The sequence below is a fragment of the Nicotiana attenuata genome, chromosome 1 (genome assembly GCF_001879085.1).
Source record: "Nicotiana attenuata strain UT chromosome 1, NIATTr2, whole genome shotgun sequence".
Lineage (NCBI taxonomy): Eukaryota > Viridiplantae > Streptophyta > Magnoliopsida > Solanales > Solanaceae > Nicotiana > Nicotiana attenuata.
The window spans coordinates 2,820,843-2,843,673 of record NC_031989.1 but is presented as its reverse complement, the minus strand read 5'-3'; the positions used below and the strand labels follow the sequence as shown (position 1 = coordinate 2,843,673).

The window sequence follows — 22,831 nt, the reverse complement described above, 5'->3', positions numbered from 1 at the left end:
GTTCAAAGGAAGACAACAATCAGGAGCTCACCTGAAGAACAAAGGAAAGCAGCAAGGTTCAAAGGAAGTTCGGCAATCAGGAGCCCACCTAGAGAACAAAGGGAGAACAAGGCAAGTTTCGGAGGAAAGGAAGATAATTCAAATGCTTGAAATCAGGAGTCCACCCGGAAAACAAAGGGAAGGAAACAATGGTCAAAGAAAGACAGTTTAAGTTCATCAATCAGCTGCCTACCTGGAGAATAAGAGAATTCACTTCAGAACACAATTCAAGTTAGCAACAAAAGAAGCTCGCGACAAGAATGCGAGTCAACAGTCTGAGGTGATCAACAGAAGTTAGTCACAATAAAGAAAAAAAAAGAGAAAGGCAAGAAGTTAATCCAAATGCAGAAGTTGATGAAAGATGTGGAATGCTCAAGACATGGCCGAGGTCACACGCACTGCATGCCTGGTCTTGATCCGAAAAGCTGAAGAAGGATGAACTAGCACTTGCAACTAGCAAGCATCAAGGTTCAAATCTAAAGTCTGCATGAAGAACCATTCAAGACTCAAGATCAAGCTTCAGAAGACTTATAGATAGGAATCTTGTAACTCGTAGTTGATAGGCTTAGCTAGTCTTTTTCATGTTTTGATTTTTGATGTAACATCAGGACCGGAACCTCGGCGGAACGACACCTCGACTAGCTCTCCACCTCGGCATACTCCATCATCTCACTAACTTCTGAACTACACGTGGCCTGATTCCTTTATAGACAAGGATATGTAGGCAGCTCAGATACCAGGGCTCGGTCACATTCCCATTTTCTCTTAGTTTTAGTCTCTCCAAATAAGGGCCGGGTCAAAAAACCTGTCTAGTTGTTCTTTGTCTGAAAACTCTTTGCATTTCCAGTCAAAGAGGGGCAGCTGTAGACATGCGGTTTTTGACCCTCCCAATATTTTTCATATTTTAGCACGTAAATATTTAATTTAGGCCTAATATAGCTATTTCAACCCATTTTTACTCTTTTACTGTATTTATTACAAGAAAATAAAAATTATAAAAAATAGTTTTGTTTTAATATTCAGTCTCATTTTAATAGTTATTTTACTTTTGTAGGTTTAATTAATAAATGAGATCGTAGTTTTAGGCTCGTTTGTGGAGAAAGAATAAAATTTGGGTTCAAACGAACCATTTTTATGCCTAATTTTAGGACCTAACCCATAATTTCCAAGCCCATTCCGTGAGCCCAATATCCTTAATACCTTTCTTACAAATTTAGGGACCTAATACACAAAAGACGTAGGGACTAATTAACAAAAATACAAAAAATAACCTAAACCTAGACCTACCTAATAGAGACTAACGCCTGAAATGGGAGGAGGACACAAAAAAAATACAGGCTGCCCTAGACTAACAGCCGTTTTTTTTCCAACGATAGACCCCCACCCCCCTAACGTCTTCTTCTTCATCCTACCCGGCGAACAAACCCCCAAAAAACCAGCAACTCCACCTTACTTCATCACCCGGGAACACCCCAAAACAGAGCTCATACCAAACGACCTCATCACCTCTTCACTGAACCAGTAACTCGCCGGAAGACGCTGCTGCTCTCCGCCACACTATTACCCAACGAACCAGACCTCCTTCATCTCCTTCACCACTGAAAACACCATACCCTTGTGCTTCTTCCTCTCTCCAAAACAGAGCAACAAGGCTCGATAAATGAAACGGACAGAAACAGTGGTGAGATGGCGTTTCATTTGAGTTGAGGCTACTGAAATCGCCGCTGCCCGCCGAGGTCTCCGATCGTAGGTTCATTTGCTCGTTTAAGATTTTGCTGGGTGTTCCGTCATTAATCAGGATTTTAAGGATTTTGACATTGAGGTCCGTTTTGATTCATACTTCTGTTTTTACGGCTCTTATTTGTTTATACATGGCTTTAGTCGAATAAATCAATTTTGTCTAGTTTATTTAAGATTCATCTCTCGTTCTTTCTAGTTCACTTTCTGATTAGACGACGCGAATCTGAAGTTGCACATTCTAAACACATTATTTGTAGTTGAGTATTTTGGGACAAAATCCTAGGCAGACGCTTGTAAACTTAATTTATTTTGATCTTGACTTTGTGAAATTCCTTTATAATCGAAAGAATGTCCAGATAATTAGAAATTCCTAGTGACAGAGTACTGATTTTAACTTTGTGTAATTGAGCTTCTTGAATTGTTGTTTTATGTGTGCTTAACCTGCTACATGGGGATCTTTCCAGTGTGTACTTTCTGGAGGAGGAAAAAGCCAATAAAGACATGTAATTGACTCTGTTTGTTTGATACTTCCTCTTTGTAATTGACAGCAAATTGAGTGTAAAAGCTTGATGACATAGGGATAGTTTCTTAAGAATCAGATTCGGCCTTTGCTGTATATTGTGCATTGGGCTTAATGGCCATTGCATTTGATTCTACTCGTTTTATTCTAGCTGAATGTTAATTGGTTATGTGACGATTTGATACTGTGATCTATTCGGTTATTATCTCCAGTTTTGAGTTTGTTCATATAGTTATCTACTTGCATGTCACTCGAATTGGTTATAGCTGAACATGATTTTATTCACGGTATAAAAATTGGGTTGCTATTCTTCAACTCAACTACGTCAAATTAGATTAAAAGGGCTCGGGTGTGCATTTCATATGACCCGTTTTTAATTTCCAACAAGGTTAAATAGAACGTGTCGTGAACCACGGGTGCATTTCACGTAGCGTGGCTTACGTTATGTTTTAAATAACCTTGAGTTTTTCTGAAATACTAAAAGCGGTTAGAAAGTTAAAAAGGCTCATAGGTTTAAAGGTGTTTTAAAATCAGATAAATAGGCCAATAATAACAGTTGAGCGACCGTGCTAAAACCACAGAACCCGGGAATGCCTAACACCTTCTCCCGGGTTAACAGGATTCCTTACCCGGATTTCTGTGTTCGCGAATTGTAAAACAGAGTCAATCTTTACTCGATTCGGGATTTGAAACCGGTGACTTGGGGCACCATAAATTATCCCAAGTGGCGACTCTGAATCTTTAAATAAATAAATCCCGTTTCGATTGTCACTTTACGTTGGAAAAAACTCCCTTATACCCTTCCGGGGTAGGAAAAAGGTGGTGTGACAGCCATCGTAGATATTCTATAGATAAGATAATGCAACATGAAAATATTTCCATACACATTATAAATAAGTACGGTGACAAAGGATCACCTTGGCGAATGCCTCTGGAAGATTTGAAATAAGGAGCACGTAATCCATTAATGAGAATAGAAATGGAAGTAGTAGTAACGCAAGACATGATTAACTTAATCATAGATGTAGGGATATTAAAGTAAAGAAGTGTTTTCCTAATAAACGACCATTCCAGTCGATCAAAGGCTTTTTCAAGATCTAATTTTAGAAGCATAAAACCAGTCTTTCCTTTCATTTTTGCAAAGTGATTTAAAGCTTCTTGTACTATTATGGCATTATCAGAAGCTCTTTTACCCTGTTGAAAGCTGGTTTGTGTTGGTCCTATCATTGCCGAGATAATAGGCTTAAGTCTGTTAACTATGATTTTTGTTATAATCTTGTAAGTGGTGTTACATAGATTTATTGGTCGATATTGTTGAATATACTGGGCATGCCTCACCTTTGGTATAAGGCATATGTAAGTTTGATTTAGTATTGGAGGTATAATCCTAGTATTAAAAATTTCATGATAAAATTGTTTTACCTTGTTACCTACGTCAGGCCATTACTTTTGATAAAAGAAAGGATGGAGTCCATCTGGACCAGGTGTTTTATAAGGACTAAAACTGTATAGAGCCTGAGTGATTTCATTGTTTTTGAGTGGTTCATCTAAAGCTTGGAAGTCTGTAAAATTTAGTAGACTAGAGTTTGAGTCAGTGTTAATAATTAATGATTGTTCTTGTTCTGTAGTGAAAAGATTCTTGTAGTAAGTTAGGATATGTTCTTGAATTTTATTTTGGTCATAACTCCAATTACCTACTGAATCATTTAGGGAAGTTATCCTATTTCTCCTACGTCTATGTAAAGTAGACATATGGAAGAATTTCGTGTTGGCGTCCCCTTCATTTAGCCATATTAATCGTGATTTTAATTTCCAAAATTTTTCCTCTACTCTAAGAATACTACTAAATTCATTAGTCAGTTGTGCTTCCAAGTTTTGTAGAAAAAAACTAATTGGATAATGTATAGAAGATTGTATTCCTGCTAGCCTAGCTAGCATTTTCCTTTTACGATTAAAATTATTTCCAAAGATAGTTTGATTCCATGTTGTGACAACTTCCTGAAATTTTATAGTGGATTCTATGAGGGGTGGTGTATCAGTCCATGTTTGGTGCAATGAAATTGTGGGCGTTACACCCACATAGTTTTTAAATCTAAAATTTTTATTAAGAGTATGTTTGTTGGCCTCTAATGTTCAGAATACGTTCGAGGAAAGTGTTGTACTGTAGCCTCGGGGTACATATTTATCCAGTCATAATTTGAGAAAAAACGATCGTCTTTCTAGAATTGTATGACCATTTCTACGTTTATTTGTCCATGTAAAACGACTACCTCTAAAGCCTAAGTCAATTAACTTGCTAGAATTAATGCAACTTGTACATCTGTCTACTCTATTAACTCTAATAGGAAGCCCTCCAAATTTTTTTCGTGAATACAATAAGTCATTAAAGTCTCCCCCTATTAGCCATGGAGTATTAAAATTGTCATGCAAATTCATTAAGCTTTCCCAAAAGAATATTACGTAATTAGTAAGAATTGCTAGCATAAATTGCAGATAGAAGCTATTTAGGTTTAGTGGGACATACCTGGACAAGGCAGTGGATTTCTTGTTCAAACATCCTCAGTTCCTCCACAGTAATTAGAGCTTCATTCCATAACACAACCAAACCACCTATTTGTCCATTAGTGGACACCTGGGCAATGTTAGTGAAATTGAATTCCTCACGAAGCCTTTCATGGTCTTGCATGTGTGTTTCTAGAAGGATTGCTAGGACTGGCCTATGATTATCTAATAAGAATCTGAAATGGCGCCTAATCTCCGGATTATGAGAGCCCCCACAGTTCCATACTAGTAGATCCATAATATTAGAGATGGTTGTTGTGACTGGTGGAGTTGGAATCGGGGGATTGACAACATTTGTTGTCGTCTGATCCTGATGATCCATGACTGGAGACTTTCTTTCACCACCATTGAGACTAGCGGTTGATTTGCGCTAGTTTCAGCCATTGAGACTTTCTTTCACCACCAGTCTCCCTCGGCGGCGCGTGTCAAACCCACTGACCCTTTTCTTCTTACACTTCTTTTTCAACAGTGATGGCGGAGTTGAAGAGGAAAAACAGAGGAGGAGGGAACAGCCAAAACAAAGGTCGAAAAGACTTTAAGAAGAGAAAACAAAATTCACATGAAGGTAAAGATGGTAGAAGAAAAGGTCCGCGTTTGCCTAATGCTATGTTAAAGGAGCTTCAATTACCCAAAAGGTTCTATGAATCCGACGAAGACATTGCTTCTGATGATGAAGCTGTTAATGATTGTTATGAATATGAAGAAGGTGTTGCTGAAGAAGAATCCAAGAAAAATAAACGATTTGACCCTGTTGAGAATTTCCAGTATGAGCTTCCTGATGATTTTGAGGTACTGAAAGCTTTTTATTTTCAGCTTTTGAGGTCTATTTTTCTTGGAAATTTTTAATCATTGGCTGGATTTTTTTTATGTCTGAGTTTTATTATGGAAGAATATTATTGGACTGAATGAATTTCGTAGGGAGGAATCAGTTAACAATATTTAAAATAATATTAGGAAACTACATGAAAGGTAATAAAGTTGCAATCCCTCATTACACCTCAGTTCACTAGATATCCCGCGTTCATCCACGGATCGGGAAGGGTCGCACCCCAAGGGATGTGATGTAGACAACCTATCCCAACTCAAGCATTAGTGGCTACTGTTGTAAATACTTCCACAACACATTCTAATTACTGAAATCAATATAGTTTAACAATCAATTTTTTTTTGATTTGCATTAGCTGCACAATATGGGAATAGAGAATTCAATTTTTTTGGGGGGTTTTGGTTTATTTATAAGCATTGAACTTTTCCATGTAGGATGAAAATGTATCATCAGATGAAGGAGATGGTGATGAAGACGAGGATGGTCGGCGAGATGAGGAAGAGGATGATGGAAGGCATTCACGGTTATTGCTAGAAATCACTGGTCTTCCGACTGATGTTTTTGATGGTCAACTTCCTTCCACATTTCTCGTGGTTAATGCTTGCAATTACTAGTAGAATATGATGTGTTTCTTCAAAGTCATTACATGGCATTTCTTTGAATACATTGTGTGATCCAAGATGAGAAGGACTGATCAAAAGATGTCTGAATGATAGGAAAGAAGAAGAAAAATGATGTTATTATATCCGAGGCATATCCAGAGTCTGAATATAATCCCAGTCGTGATATTCTGGATGGAGATGGCCGCATTAGCGTCCAGGATCTTCTCGGCCCTCTCCAGGGGAAGTCTGGCTATAGCAAAGTTAGAAAGAGCATGAGTCGGATGGAGAAGAAGTCCATGCCCATGCATGCACCTCTGCCGAAACCAGATCAACAGAGATTGGAAAGAAAGGTAGCTTATGATTTTAGCAAGAAAGATGTTACGAAATGGGAACCTCATGTCAAAAGAAACAGAGAAGCAACAACTATCTATTTTGACGAAGATAAGGACGTGGGATTTTCTACTGTAGGAGCTATAGCTGCTGAATTTGAACCACGAACTGATTTTGAGAAAGAAATTGCTTCTCTTGTTAATGACAATGAGATTGTTGAAGCTCATAGAAAAGATGGTGCAAGGCTTCTTGAACTGAATAAGGTATGGAGGTCATAAAATTTTACACCCCGTATTTCATACTAATGGTCCTTCATTTAGTTTTCTTAAAGCAAAATGGTGCCTGTAATTTTTTTATTATATTAACGTGTACCACTTTGACAGATATCTGTAGAAGATGTGAGGGACCGCCAAGACCAGCTTGCTAAGATGCGTAGTCTTCTTTTCCGTCATGAAACGAAGGCAAAACGAGTCAAGAAGATAAAATCGAAAGTGTATCATCGTTTGCTGAAGAAAGATAGATTGAAACAAGCAGGTACTGCAGTTGAAACTGATCCAGAAGCAGCCAAAGAGCAGGCAATGAAACAAGAATTCAATAGGGCAGAGGTAATTTCTTTCATTACTTGTGTGAACTTACCTAGGAGTCTTTTCTGCTTTTCAGGCTATTTACTGATTGAGTTTGTCTCTTTGGAGACTAAATTTTATGTAGGAACGCATGACTCTGAAGCACAAGAACAACTCCAAGTGGGCAAAGCGCATCTTACAACGTGGCTTGGATGTGCAAGACGATGGAACTCGAGCTGCTATTACTGAACAACTGAATCAACATGCCCTTTTGACAAGAAAAGCAAATAACATGAAAGAGAGTAGTAGTAGTGAAGAAAACAGTGATGATGATGACCTTGATGAGACTTCTGATGCATCAGATCAGGGCGCTGCAATGAAATTGTTGAAGAAAGCAAAGGACAAGACTGTTGAAGTCTTAGATGGGGATGAAGAATTGCCAGCGTCAGGAGTGCTTTCTTTACCTTTCATGGTAATTTCATCAATCTTTCCTTTGCACCAATACTTGCTCTTAATTTTTTGAAGTTTGGAATTTCATTTATGGTTACGCATCTCAGATTGTTTATGTACCATCTTGAAACACTGCCATTTCACAGGTCCGTGGATTGAAAAGAAGGAAAGAAGCGGCCGATGAAGAAGCAAAGCTTGCTCTAAAAGAGTATGAGTCATTATTGAAGGAATTCGAAGAGAAGAACGAGCCAAAAACTCAAGGAACAAATATTTTGAGTGGTAGGAGAGTTTTTGGAGCTCAAAAAAAGCAGGAACTTGTACCTAAAAAGAAAGCGACATCAGACAATTACTATGGTGACAGTGATAGTGAAGGTGAGAGAGATGCCAGAGAAACTGGCATTACTGCTCGTGAAGAAAATAATTTTCCTGAGAGGGAAGTTCATTTTGATCCCAGTTCACTTCGTGAAGAGTCTGAGATTGGTCATGATTCTCTGTTTAAGGTAATTGCATCGTGAACTTCATCAAATCCTGCAGTAACATCTCATATTGCCCTCTTCTCTGAGTTGTTTGAGGTGATTAAAGTTTGAATTTGTCCTGAGTTTCAGAGTTTTGAGGACATTTCGAGAGAACCATGCTCAAAGACATCATACGAAGTTTCCGTTTTTGCAGACGACTCGTGGAAAAAGGTTCAGCTTTTGTTTTCTCAAAAATCTGTTTTCTTACTCCTTTTAGCAAAGTTAGTCTTATTGGTATATTTGGTGAACAGATGAATGATACTTCAGTTAAAGGGAAGCAGACAAAATCTGCAAATGCAAAAAGTGCGATGGCTTTACAGATCACAGAACCTGTTGCGAGTGAACCTGATGGGGAGGTAATCTCTCTATATGCTGAATCAACAATGCAACTTTCTCTGACCTGTTTGTTACGAAAGCTTTGCATTTTGCACCCCTAATGTGTGCTCTTTTTTGTGATCTACACCTTGTCCTAATCATAATATGTTTAGTGATTTGCTCCCTATCTCTTTATTTCCTTGCAAAACATAAAGGCACTTTCTTTCTTGATTATTACTGAGGGCACAATAAGGAAAATACAAATAAGAAAAAGAAAAAATATGGTGTAAAATAAAATAAAGTTCTCACGTATTAAACCAAAAAATTGTATTTCACCAAAGTTATGTATGCAGAGGACAGTGACAAGAGAAAATGCACTTCGCACTATTTGAGAGAATAGAAATGAAGAGTTTTTTTTTTCCTCCACTATCACGAAAGTGGCTGTAAGCTTAAATACGAAATGGTCACAGTACTTCCAGCAGCTAGAAGTTGAAGATTGTATATCTTCTATGCTTTATTTTACCCTTTCTTACTTTCCCATTTCCTCCATGTAACTTCTCCATATTGCATTTCTTAATTGATAAATCTTACTTTTTCTCTTTCTATTTTCTTTGTGATATGATAAAAAAAATCTGCCTTATTTTCTGCTTCAACGTCATCAATGTTAAATTAGCAGATTGTAACATCTGCAAAAATAGGGAGAAAATTGGAGCAAGCCTCTTTACAACTGCTTTATTTTGTACTTCAATGTCTATTTTGTAAAATAGGAGAAATGTAAATATATTTTCTGAACTGTTGCAAATCGAATAGGCCCCTTTTGCAATTGCACTTGCTAAAGCACAAAAGGTTTCAAAGCTGTGCAAAAGAATGTGGCATTAGCAAACACCAATTCAACAAAATGTGAATAATAATTAATGAAAAGAAACAAGACAGAGAACTTTAACGAAATGTTGTTTCCTCTTCGAAGTTGAGTTACATTAGCTTGGTCGGTACCTGATTTGTCTTGTTATGAAAAAAAATCCTCAAGAATTGTTTATGGTGGAAGTGCTCAAGAATTTTATCTTGGGACCTCTAGATTTCTTCAGATAGTTTACTGCATATGCTGTCTCTGGCAGATGTGGTTCCTGCCCAATATGTAATATTTTTTTTTTCCGATCACCCCCCCGTGGATAATTAAGAAAAGAGTGTTTTAATTATTTTACAAAGAAATAGGGAGATTATGGTGCAAATTAAAAAAGAAAGGCTAGGGTGTAAATAAAAAAAGAGCACACATAAGGGGTGCAAAACACAAAGAATTCGTTTGTTATTATTGACTCTTAATTCTGCTTGCAGGAAATTGATGAGGATAATGATACAGATAGCGGAGGAGAAATGGTTGATGGGATTTTATCTGCTGGGACCAAGTCCACATATAAAATCCCATCTCAGGAAGAACTTATTCGGCGTGCTTTTGCTGGTGATGATGTTGAAGACGACTTTGAGAGAGAAAAACAAGATGCCTTGAATGAGGAAGTTCCCGAGCCTGAAAAACCCCCTTTACTGCCTGGTTGGGGCCAATGGACCAATATACAAAAGAAGAGAGGTCCACCTTCTTGGATGCTTGCAGAACATGATATTGCCAAAAAGAAAAGGGAAGAAGCTCTCAAGAACAGAAAAGATGCAAATTTGAATCATGTTATTATCTCCGAAAAGAGGGATAAGAAGGTTGGTCATAAACGTATTTCATCCTTAACCTGATTTAAGAATAAACATTCTCGTGATTGATGTCTGTTTAGATTTTAGATGTTGAGGCTAAACCTAAGCTTTACTTATTGTGATTGCATACTTATGTGCATGCATGGAAAAAATTTATTGTGTTTTCCTTTTCCCTTGGCATTAAATTTTTTGAAAATAAAATCATTTTGGTTATCAAAAAAATTAGTGAAAATTAAAATCACCTTCTGTGACAGTCAAGGTTAGCAGTTAAAGAGAAGTTGGATTGCTAATCAAACAAAAGTAAAAAAATAAAAAAAGAAAAAAAAGAACAGACAATGGCAGAAAGCAGTAGAGAGTTTCAACTTCACCGTCGTTCATTTACAGGAAAGGTTATGGACCTGCTTTCTTTTTGGAAACACTATTCTTAAATTTATGTAGATCATGCTGTCTGTGCTGGAAATTTTCAGACACTCATTGAAACTTCAGTTAGGTTTTTTTCATTGTTTAGCCACAACAACAAATTCTTCTTCAGGTTCCCTACACTTGTCTCAAGCCTGTTCAACAGATGCATGCTTAGACAACTTCTGTGTTTGTTACATATACAGAAGGCTATGTCTTCAGTGTTGCTTGTCTTTGCTCAAATTGTCCAACTTTTACTGCGATTGACTCAATTTCTAATTTCTATTTTTCCGTGCAGGCTGAGAAGCTACACACGCCAACGTTACCTTATCCCTTTACTTCCCAAGAAGTTTTTGAGCAGAGCATTCGGATGCCCATTGGACCTGAATTCAACCCCGTAACAACAGTTGGAGCTCTTACTCGCCCAGAGGTTCGTCCTCCATCATACTATCTAACTTTTGTTTTGCCTATTTTTCCATATCCTTGTTGTTTCCAGAAGTATAAGGAAAAAAGAGTGACAAAGGGTCAATGCCTGTTATCTGAAATGTTAAAATCCAGTTGGATGAAATATATTCCTTTTCTTAGCCCTTTCCCTTTTTTGGTCATAAGATTTTTCATTGTTACTACCCTATTTTGGTGAGAGGAGGGGTTGTTTTTGTAGCTGTGATCTGGAAGTTGTTTGATGTTTTCTTTGCTTGTGTTATAATTCTCACAGGTGGTAAAAAGGAATGGTATTATCATAAAGCCTATCAAATTCTAGGAAGTAGATCCCCATAGAAGATCGGAGGACCACAAACGTGGCGGTATGCAGAAAAAGAAGGGTGGTAAAAGTAAGGGTAACAAACCCACGAAAAAGACAACCGTGTAGATTGGAAGCTAACTGATTTGCGAGCTTTGACATTTTAAAGAAGGAATACTTCCGTTCTGTTCTAGCAGTTGCAAGATTCCTTGGTCGATAATCAGTGAATTTTCTTGCCATGTTCTTGTTTTGGCTCTGTAGTTAGGGGAGCCTCTTTTCTGCAGTTTTAATAGAAGAATTAGCTGCGGTTACATACAGTGTAGTGTAGTGAAGACTGGAGAATTATGAAGATGGGAGGCTTTACTCTCTCTACCCATGCAGCAAAAATAGAATTTTGTTGTGTAGTAAATCTGTAGCACAAATAACGGTGAAATTGCCTACGAGTATGGTTACAATTACGTATTTAATTAATTTTTTCCTGATACGAATTTAATTATTGAGTGTATTATGTTAGCTATGGTCGGATTTGAAAGTATTTAAAGTGTATAATTGGTTCAAGTGAAGCAGATGGTATGCATCAGTTTTGTCTCACTGTGGTAAAGCTTAGATTTGGTTATATTTATGTTATTATGACTATCAGTTTTAAATGGTTATGTGCCCGTTATCTCTTCCATGTGCGTAATATTTTTTTAAAGGCGTAATACATCTTGAGACACTTAAAATTGACACCATCTTTCATTTAGACACCTAAACTGAAGGTTGTTCCTATTGAGCACTTATACTACACTAAACTTGTTCCAATTAGACACTTTTTGCTGAGTTGGCACATAAAGTGAGCTTCACCCAAAATTGGCGCGTGAAGAGCCCAAAAAATAAATTTTATCTTCATTTTTTTCATTTTCTTTCTTCTTCTTCTTCTTTTCTCTCCACCATTGTATCCCCCACTTTCACCATTGTTGTGCCTCCACCATTAATTTAGCTCGAAAGTTTGAACCAACAACCATCTCAGTTGATTGAAACCGAAGTAGGACCATATTCTTCATTTGAAGTCAAAACACCATTAATGGGGTCTTTAAGAAAGCTTGAAAGTTTAAAATGGGTTACTTGATTTGATAAAAAATTGAGAAATTAATATTGGGGTTGTCTTCAAGTTTTGGTAGGGAATCTTTTGTTGAAGTTATAACAAATTTGGAGAAGTTTCTCTTGAAATTTTGGATTAAAATCATGGTTGGAACAATAATAGACATAAAGATAGTGAAGAACACCAAGAACACCATTAATGGGGTCTTTAAGAAAGCTTGAAAGTTTAAAATGGGTTACTTGATTTGATGAAAAATTGAGAAATTAATATTGGGGTTGTCTTCAAGTCTTTGTAGAGATTATTTAGTTGAAGTTATAACAAATTTGGAGAAGTTTCTTTTAAAATTTTGGATTAAAATCGTGGTTGGAACAATAATAGACATAAAGATAGTGAAGAACACCAAGAACACCAATGTGCCCTTTTTTTCTTTTCTTTTGTTAATAATTTGTCATTTTCTGATTGGGTATAAATTAAAGTTTTTTTTTCTTTTTGAGAATGTCATTTTCTGATTGGGTATATGCTCTTTTTTTATTGTCATTCGCCACGTCAGCCGCGTGTGCATTGCACACACTTGGTAAGTTTGGCTAATTGTCAAAAAAGTAAGGGGGAGAAATAAAACATCCAGTGAGATTAGTAATAATGTACTCTGTTAGCTATCTTTGAACAGTCAGCCACTGACAGCTAACTTGAATTTTTCTGTGCTCGAGTAATAATTAGACAATTTTTATCTTTCTCTTTAGAAGGAATTTCTTTTAAAAAGAGTTCAGTACGGGAAGGTGTCTCATGAATAAGGTCTACAAAGTTATGTTATATTTTATTTTACATTTCTTATGTGTAAAATAAAAATCTATTGTAAGTGCCACCTTAAACTTAAGGCTAATATTTTTGTTTTCTTTTAAGAAAATTAGCAGATACAAGTTTATTTTATGGCCCTTGACCAACACAGGCCCAACGATACAGCTTAAACATTTCAATTCATGCGAGAAAATATTAATTATCAACTTAAATATCTGGTGATATAAGCGGAGCAACAGATACGAAGCAAAATAAAACACAACCTACCTGATTTAATGACAGCAAAATAAGCATTTAATGTTGAAAAATATCCTTGCCCAGTGCATGCTACACTCTAAGATCTATAGGGGAGAGCTTAGACTTACCAACTAATAAATACATCAATTCATTCTGCATATTTTTCTCCTGATATTCCTTTTCACTTCTTCCTAAAGAACATTATTGTTTGTTTTGACAAACATACATTATTTTATTTATAAAAAGGCACAAAAATATATTATCACACATGTTTGTGTCGTCACTTCACAATGTGCTAACATGAGAGCAAAAATTAAAGGAACTACATCAGCGTCTCTAGGTCCTCATAAAAAATTTAACTAATTTCAGAATCATATAATCCTATTCACATAGGCGTTCGACAATCAAGGCTGAACGCTAAGGTGAGAAAAGTAGTCTCAAGCAGCAACAGGAATAATCCTCGATAGGCATATCATATTTTTCATGAACGGTAGAATTGCCTGAGCTTATTCATGATGGCATTGTGTGGGTTCTCTATTATCTTTTTGCTAGACATATATATATATATATATATATATATATATATATATATATATATATATATATATATATATGCCAGAACCATTTAGAGATTTTGTAGCAATAATAAAACAACACTAAGATCCTGATACGATCAGAAACGACACCTTAATTATCTTCAAGTACATCCTTAATAATCTTATGCAGACCTTTAAACTTATGCTTCAATATCATCAACCATGAAGAAAACACTATAGCCCTTCTCCATCCCAACTAATTTAGGCACTTCTGCTATATGCTGATAAAGAAGTCAACCACAGCCATTAAATCTAGTCAATCAACACCTGCATTTAAAAGATAGACAATTAAGTTGACTTGAATTATGGAAAACATGGTTGAATTGAATATTTACTTGATTGCCAATAAAATTCATATAGAAAAAGAAAAGAATGACTGACCAACTCCTTAGAACAACTCAAGGTACCACAAAAAATTGTAGCACAACTTTTGAAGCCAATGCTTAGAAGCTTCTAGAATATTTAATGTTATTTAGTAACATAATTTTGTATTGGTGATTTCATATGTAATGTTAAGTCATTTTTCATCTGTCACATATTATACAGGTAAAATTACATAATCATCAGTATCTCAAAGCATATAGAGCTCCCCGCAAATTTGATGCCAAGTTAATTACTCTGGCTTCATGTCTAGCTCTTTTAGTAAAGAGATTTTACCTATTTATGATACTTTTATCTTGCTCTCATAAATATAATATTTATTTCACATTTTAGTATTAAAAGACATGGGAGGCTACTAAAGCCCTTTTTACGTAGCAAAAACTATAAAGGGAGGGATTTTCTAGTATTCCATCAAACTCCGACCTAAGGGTTGAAGAGTGTAAGTTATCATATGGATTTGAGTAATTAACTTAACTGATTGACACTTTGAAACTTGTTAACCTACTCCACACCTTCACAGTCATCTTTGTAGCAAGTTTCGTCGGTAAAGCTTTGCTAGACAATGCTATCAAATCCGATGATAATATATACCATCAGAGTCTATTATAAGTATTCCCCAAGCATTTGAACTCTAATAAAAGAAGAAAGCAATATCTCTTTTAGGAAGCTGGTACCAGCAAGCCTATCCTGTTACAAGCACCACTACTCTCTCTTCTCTGGTTCTGATTCATTCACTTTAATTTGTTTTCCACTTTCTACTGTTGGTTAATTCATTCAAAAACATCAACCACTAATAATATCTACATAGATGATGAGAAAACCAGGTATACCACAAACAGAACCTGTCCTAGTTAGTACATTAACATGATAAAAGACACTTGAAGCTCCTACGAGCATGTATTGAGAGAGCCGTCGTTGCGTCTTCTTTTGAGATCTAGGTATTCAATCCATAGTGTATTTGTATATAGATTTCTGATCTAAAAGCTTATAACTTTTGCCAAATTATTTATAATTTAGTACATTTTGAAGTGGCGATAAGTTACATCTAATTTGTTGTTGATATAGTTAACAAATAGTAACAATATTGCAATAGATATAAACGGGAAGCAAATAGAATATGTCTCAAAAGAATAATTTTACACGACTGACATATACACACAACACATAATATATTGTTTACTGATATTGTAGTAAACAATGTACCTTTTGGCTTAATGAATGACAGAGGTGTATATTGCAGAATACCCTATGGAAAACAGAGAAGGATAAAAAATTCAATTATTTCAGCCAATTTGTCAAACGCGTTAACTACACCAAAAAGTTCTTCTAAGTTCCAGTACTTCTTTTGAACAATAATCACATTCATGCGCCGAATACACAAAGAAATATGAAAAGGAAGAAAATTTTCATTTATGTATGGATCAAATATCAAATATCCACTAAAGGGGGACAAAAAATATATGTTTACAAACAACTACATAAGCAGAAAGACTTCAAGATTACAAGAAAAAATAGAATCACAATTTTACTACGAAGTTCATCCTCGAAGAAGCCATCAACTCTCAAAGCAAACTTACATAACTAAAATCGGAAATAATAGCATATCACAAACATGCATCTATATATCTATTTTCAAACATCAAATAAGATACAACTACTGAATACACATATAAAATCCAGCAAGAAACAAACCCAAAAAACGGAAGGAGAAACTAACAAAGACCTACCGAAGTCCGATTACCAAGCTGAATTAGTTCAGCAAACAAAGAAAACCAAGAAATTGTCATAGACATGCATACAACATATGCGACAGAGAAGCTGGAATCAAAATGGGGAATTTTGAATAAAAAAAACCACAAAGCAAAAGCGACAAATATTAGGAGCAAAAATTGGAAGAGGATTCGTAACATCGGAAGAGAGCAACAACTCATAAAGATTAGCACAAAGTCAAAATTAACCTCAGTTTTGATTTAAATGATGTGAAGCAGACATGTCGAAACTCACATGAGGATGAAGTTCATATGGAGCAACCTCCAACGCACCAAGCTCTTCCCATCGTTGTCAGTTACATCTGTAGGTAAATATCACACAATCAAAAGTTTAGCAGTAACCAAAAGATTGCCTATTAGCAGGAAAAGGACAGCTTTCTACTAAGGACACAAAAAGTTTTAACTCGCTATGAGCGCCAAAACTGCTCTGAGAAAAAGAACAATAAACAAAAAGATCCTTATCAGCTTCCCACGATGGTGCATGTGCGTGTATTGTAAATTTATGAGGAATCTGCCTCAAACATGTACTAACCATAAATAATCCTTAGTAAAAAATAGTTGAAGAAGCATTTGATATGAAAACATCATAATTCTCCATGGACATTTTCCTAATGCACATCATAATTTCTCCATGCACATTTTTCTAATGCACAAATTAAGCAACTCTTGAAGATTGAATATAAGTGAATCCATGACCAGAACAATTTAATCTCTCCGCACGACAAATCATGTTGTATATGAAATTTTGACTAATATTAATATTAGCATCAGAATCTGACGCACAACAGAAGAGGCAAAATAAGAATGAAAATAAATAAAGAAACAATAGAAGTCTTTGCTTCTTCCTCCTAAATAATTTCCAGGCTGATTCATACAGCACAATATGAAAAATATTAATTTACAATCCTCAGCCACTTTGTGTTGGTTCTTTTGATTATAAGGAGAGCTCACAATGCTCTTAAAGTTATTCAAGCAGCATAAGTTTCACAAAATCACAAATACTAATTAAGTGGGTCTCCATCCAAGATAACTACCCTAGTCTGATTCATTATTGTGAGGGTTTGCTAATCGAGCATGAAATTTCAATTCAAAGCCTTTAAAGCATAAAGCAATACCTACAAAGTCTTGTTGCCTGCATTGACAAATTTCTTCAACAGATCAAGCATAAGAACCACATCAATCCCCCGTAACAAACTTCAATACAGTATCTTGAGACCTTTGGGTGTACAATAACCCATAAACAATGATGACCCATGCGCCTTTGCCAATGAATCCTAAACAAAAGTAGCCTGCCAAACACCAAAAGTAAAAATATTCAGTATTAATTAACAACGCCCAAGATTTTATTGTTCAATAAATAAAGCAAAAAGAATATTCCAACAAAGAAAAATTAAAAGCGAGAAAATAGAGATTAAGCAAAGAGAGAAGTAAATGATAACATAACTATGAGAAGTATCAAGAGAACCCAACAAAAACGTCGAAGGGAAAAAGGATAAGAAAATTTAGGCAAAAATTAAGAGGAGCAGATCTGAAATTAGAATATCCAGCCAAGAAGATAAGAAGAAACGAAGAAGATGCAGAGAATTAAAAGGCTTCTTTACCTCAACTCTTAGGGTTTATACGTCAAGTTCAAACTGAGGAATCAGATAAAATAACTCTTTGGAGTAGAGATGATAGAAAAGCAAAGAGAGAATATTGGGAAAGTCAGATTGAGAGAAGAGGAAGAAAGTGGACATTCATGAAGCTGCTGATGCCACTTTATATGAGAATACGTGAGTTGACTAAAATACCCTCAGCTTTTCATTAAAAGACTCTATGCAGCCACGTCCAAACTCCACCTTTTCTATTATAAAATAATATATATATATCGACGTCTCTTTTTCTTGCTTATAGATAAAACACAAGAATGAGACAATAGTAATTGCCGCAATACGTTTGTTTGCAACAAATTATTTGTGAATACAAAAATAAATTACAACCACAATATAAATAGTAAGAAACACAGTTTTATTGATAAAATGACGCGGGTACAATTCTGTTTGTTCCCTTAATTCTTCTCTCCTGATTATCTCCGTGATTCGAGGGCTAGAACATCGTGTTTCTCGAACGTAGGATGTTGCGGGTTTTATTTGATATTCATGAAGTATGTTGTGGATCTTCTTGAAGTATTTGATTATCAAGAATTATCCGGTCACTTCTTGATCTCTTTGTGAATATCTCGTAAGTTTATGGGATTTTCGAGATATCTCTATTTTTGAGATATTTTTTAAAGGATTATGTAACCCTCTTTATAGGAGTGACCTAGGGTTTTGGTAGAGTAGCCTCCAACCAATACTGACAGACTTCAAGAGGTCCTGTAGTATCTTGAATTTAAAATTTAGCTCGACCCATTAAAATTTCAGTGTTACAACGTTCTCTCAAGTGAGAAGACAAAGAAGTATGAAAAGAAACCCTAAACGAATGGCGAAAGCTTATTGATGCAATGGATTATTTATAGATATCTGTATCAGTTTAATCCCAACAACGAAAATTAAGAAACAAATTTTTAGGAGAGAAAAGTGTTTTGACTTTTGCGGAAGGTTAACGCTTGGAACTTAAGTTACTTTCTTTAATTTCCTAATTTTTATAATTCCTAATTAGTTTTTTTAACTAACTTAATACTCCACGGTTTAAAAGAAGAATCTGAAAATATAGTTTCCTTAATTAACTTTTTCTCAATTTCATTTTATTTATTTTAACTTACTTTCATTCATCCAAATAGGAAATTTCTAGGAATAATTTTTTTAAACAGAAGAAAATTAAGAAATTAAAGAATAACGTACTTATTTTCCTCTTTTCCGTTTACAAGTTTTTAAATCTTTTAATTTAGGTAACTATATTCAATTTGGTCTAATAGGAAATTTATAATTGAAGTTTTTTTTTTTTGAACGAAAAGGATATTATATTAGAAAACTAAACATCCAACATATTACACGATATTAGCAGTGCCTTGAGTTCTTGGGAGGGTTGCGCTTGAGACTCAAGTTACTTTCTTTCCTTATATTGCCATTCCTATTTCCTAAGATACTAGCTACCTTCTCTCTTTTTTTCTGTTGGACATCTACATATTATTTACTTTTTTTAACTCCGTTCATCCGATAAAAAGTTTTTATTTAACAATCTATATATCATCATACTAATTATTGATGTCGAAGAGTGATTACTAGTAAGTTGATCCGGTGGATGTTGTGATATAAATTAGCAATTAAAGTTTGCATGACCAAAGCGCCCACATTTGGTGCATAGTAAATTAAGCCCCTCGTAGAGTAGTATCTGCTTGTGATGTCCTATAAGTATGTGTATTTTGAGTGGTTTTTCTAAGGGCACTTCGATACATATACGAGCATACCTTCCCCTAGTGGTAGAAGAAGTGCATGCATCAACCTTTAATAACTGTCCCAACTTAGATCCCACCCTTGTAATATTTGCTCGTCATAAAATTCGGTGGGAAGTTTCGGTAGACGAACCCATATGACTGAGTATGTGAGTTGTGTAGATGATGCTATGAATTTTGGCTCCCATTTTCGAACTGACAGAAAATGATTTAGTACAAACCATGGACCTCCATGTAGTGCCTTAAGCATGTTCTCTTCTTTTTGAAATTTGATGAGGAAAAAGTTGGAGCCCAGATCTATTAGAGGTAGATCTTCAACTGGATTCCGATCCATAAGGCAAAAAGCTTGTTTTGTAATAGTTGATGTGCTATCTTCCTACGAAATACCTTAACTATTACTGATTATTTCCATGGTGTATATAAACGGCATTTGTCTTCAGTAGTGATTGGTATAAAGATGTCTTCATCTTGGTTGCTGTTGAAACTTTCATCCGATAGATCCAATGTATAGTTGATACTCTATTGTATATGAGGAGTTGTTGGTGGGTGTTTGTTAGAGAGAAATGTTTGAAGGAAAGATATTGAAGGCATGATTGGTTTTGTATCATCAATTACGTCGTACCTATATCAGGTGGTTCATTTATTGTTTCCCGGTAAGCAGATTTTTGTGTAGAGCCATTCATTGCTGGTTGTTGTTTGGTAGGTTTGTTGTATATGGTTTTAGTTGATGAAGGAAATAAGTATAACGAAAAATAGTATTGGAGTTTTAGAGAGAGAAGCTCTCATATCTTTCTAACCTTTTTCTCCTTAACTCGAAGATTACATACAAGACTTTTTAAAACTAAAACTACTCCTGATGCGAAAAATTGGAGAAATATGATACTTTAAGAATTAAGTGGTTGTTTGGCTTGCCTTTCTTATATATTAATTCATGGATAATTATGTATAAAATTAAGCATAACTTATTTCAATATTTAGTTGGTGTTTTGGTCTCTGTAAAACTTTTTGGACGACTAATACAATGTTTGATAATCTTGCACAACCTATACAATGTTTAGTTAGAGTTCTTTTTTATACATGTATAAAATAATCTTAATTCCTGCATAACTAATACTCGGATAACTTAAACCTTGTTTAACTAATGCTTGAACCAAATGACCCCTAATGCGTAGTTGCATTTTGTTCCCCACTTACCTTATGGGTAAACCTTTTGTAAGTCAAAATTTAAAACTTTTGCCCCCGAGGCAAACTTTTCGCCCTGCTTGCTCCACCTTTAACGTCAAGATTAAACATTTTAAACTTAGAAAGTTTGCCCATAAGACAATCAGGGTTAAAAATAGAAAAAAATGACATTGTATAGTCGCTTTCAAAATAATATCCAAAAAAGTATATATATTTTTTGTATATATACACATTTTGTATGTTATATACAAAAATTATACAAATTTTATATATATTTTTGGCTACTGAATGTAAATAATTTTTGGCGCGAGCTAAACATGGTAATACCCCTAAAAATTTCAAGACATCCACTTTCAAGATCATTTTTGTAAAGGAAATTTTACCTCATATAGCAAAGTATACAAACAAACAAACAAACAAACAACAACCTAGTATATTCCCACAAGTGAGGTATGGGGAGGGTAATATGTACGCAGACCTTACCCCTACTCCGAAGGGCAGAGAGGCTGTTTCCAGGAGACCCTCTGCTCAAGAAGGAAACAAGTGACAGAAACAAGTGACGATATATTAGTACTAGCAATAAACTCATGATAAATAACATAAAATAGACAACATAACATAAAATAACATAAAATAACAAATAACAACAATATAAGGAATATAGGAAATACGAGAAAGAGGAAAGTATACTAATATCTAGAATATAATGCCCTGCATTAGTAGTTGATCAGTAGCATCTTAAGCCTAACTCCTAACTATCTAGTCTCACTCTAGCTCGCTGTAGAAATATTCCCAACTTCCCCCTAACCTACAACCTTAATGCTCGACCTCCACAATCCCATGTCAAGGGCCATGTCCTCAGTAATACTAAGTCGTGTCATGTCCTGCCTGATCACCTCTCCCCAATACTTCTTAGGTCTCCCTCTACCTCTCCTCGTGCCCACCACCGCCAGTCGCTCACAACTTCTCACCGGTACATCAGTGCTCCTCCTCTGAATGTGCCCGAACCATCTGAGTCTTGCTTCCCGCATCTTGTCCTCCATGGGCGCCACGCCCACCCTCTCTCGAATAACTTCATTCCTAATCTTATCCATCCTTGTATGCCCACACATCTACCTCAACATCCTCATCTCCGCTACTTGCATCTTCTGGATGTGTGAGTTCTTAACCGGCCAACACTCGGTCCCATACAATATGACTGGTCTAAACACTGCTCTATAAAACTTACCTTTTAGTAACGGTGGCACTTTCTTGTCACACAGGACTCCCGTTGCTAACCTCCACTTCATCCACCCCACCCCTATACGGTGTGTGACATCCTCGTCGATCTCCCCGGTCCCCTGAATAACTGACCCAAGGTACTTGAAACTACCCCTCTGAGGGATGACTTGGGAGTCAAGCCTCACTTCCACTCCCGCGTCCGTCGGCTCGGGCCCAAATTTGCACTCGAGATATTCCGTCTTCGTCCTGCTCAACCTGAAACCTTTAAACTCAAGGGCCTGTCTCCAAACCTCTAGCCTCTCGTTGACGCCGCATCTTGTCTCGTCAATTAGGACTATATCATCAGCAAATAACATACACCATTGCACCTCCCCTTGAATATTATGCATTATGGCATCCATCACCAGGGCAAATAGGAAAGGGCTGAACGCAGACCCTTGGTGCAACCCCATAACAACCGGAAACTGCTCGGAGTCGCCTCCTAGTGTCCTAACCCGAGTCTTAGTTCCATCATTCATGTCTTTAATCACCCTAATGTAAGGCTGTTTGGTGGGCCGGTCTGGGACCGGGACCGGACCGGGCCCGCGGTCCTAACGGGCTAAACGGTCCCGGCGGGCCGGTCCTGGTGGGCCGGTCCCTTAATGGGTAGGAAGCCCGTGACGGGCCGGTCTTGTACACGAGGCCCACGAGATCGGGACCGCTAAGCCCGGGACCGGCAGGCGGTCCTGGGCCGGTTCAACCGGGCCTAGCGGTCCTAACGGGCTCCAACGGCTAATTTTTAAAAAAAAAAAATTTTTTTTTAAAAAATAGCCAACGGTCAGATTTTAAAATCTAGCCGTTGGCCTTTAATTTTCAACCGTTTGGAACTTTAAAAAATAGCCATTTGGCCCCCAAACTTTAT

General features: G+C 36.2%; 1 protein-coding gene and 1 long non-coding RNA gene across 3 annotated transcripts; one reads left to right on the top strand and one right to left on the bottom strand.

Annotated features, from left to right (window-relative positions):
- Window positions 1,348-11,886, top strand: LOC109223696 (U3 small nucleolar RNA-associated protein 14 homolog A-like). Its single transcript, XM_019388134.1, has 12 exons — window positions 1,348-1,861; window positions 5,331-5,650; window positions 6,122-6,254; window positions 6,404-6,882; window positions 7,003-7,224; window positions 7,328-7,654; window positions 7,779-8,132; window positions 8,238-8,318; window positions 8,399-8,503; window positions 9,795-10,166; window positions 10,855-10,986; window positions 11,272-11,886. Exons 2-12 carry the CDS (start codon window positions 5,333-5,335, stop codon window positions 11,314-11,316), a joined length of 2,568 nt encoding a protein of 855 aa, XP_019243679.1. The 5' UTR covers window positions 1,348-1,861; window positions 5,331-5,332; the 3' UTR covers window positions 11,317-11,886.
- On the bottom strand, window positions 14,050-17,905 carry LOC109223556. Of its 2 annotated transcripts, XR_002067595.1 has the most exons (5): window positions 17,756-17,905; window positions 17,270-17,443; window positions 16,390-16,456; window positions 15,589-15,631; window positions 14,050-14,271 (listed from the first exon to the last, which is right to left on the bottom strand). It is a non-coding gene; the product is annotated as an uncharacterized LOC109223556 (long non-coding RNA). The 2 variants fall into 2 exon arrangements; XR_002067606.1 differs by lacking the exon at window positions 15,589-15,631 and having other exon boundaries at window positions 17,756-17,904.

Coding starts and splice junctions, on each gene's coding strand:
- LOC109223696 (XM_019388134.1), top strand. CDS start 5,333: ATGGCGGAGTTGAAGAGGAAAAACAGAGGAGGAGGGAACAGCCAAAAC. Junction 8,319..8,398: donor CAGACGACTCGTGGAAAAAG/GTTCAGCTTTTG, acceptor TTTGGTGAACAG/ATGAATGATACTTCAGTTAA. Junction 10,167..10,854: donor CCGAAAAGAGGGATAAGAAG/GTTGGTCATAAA, acceptor TTTTCCGTGCAG/GCTGAGAAGCTACACACGCC.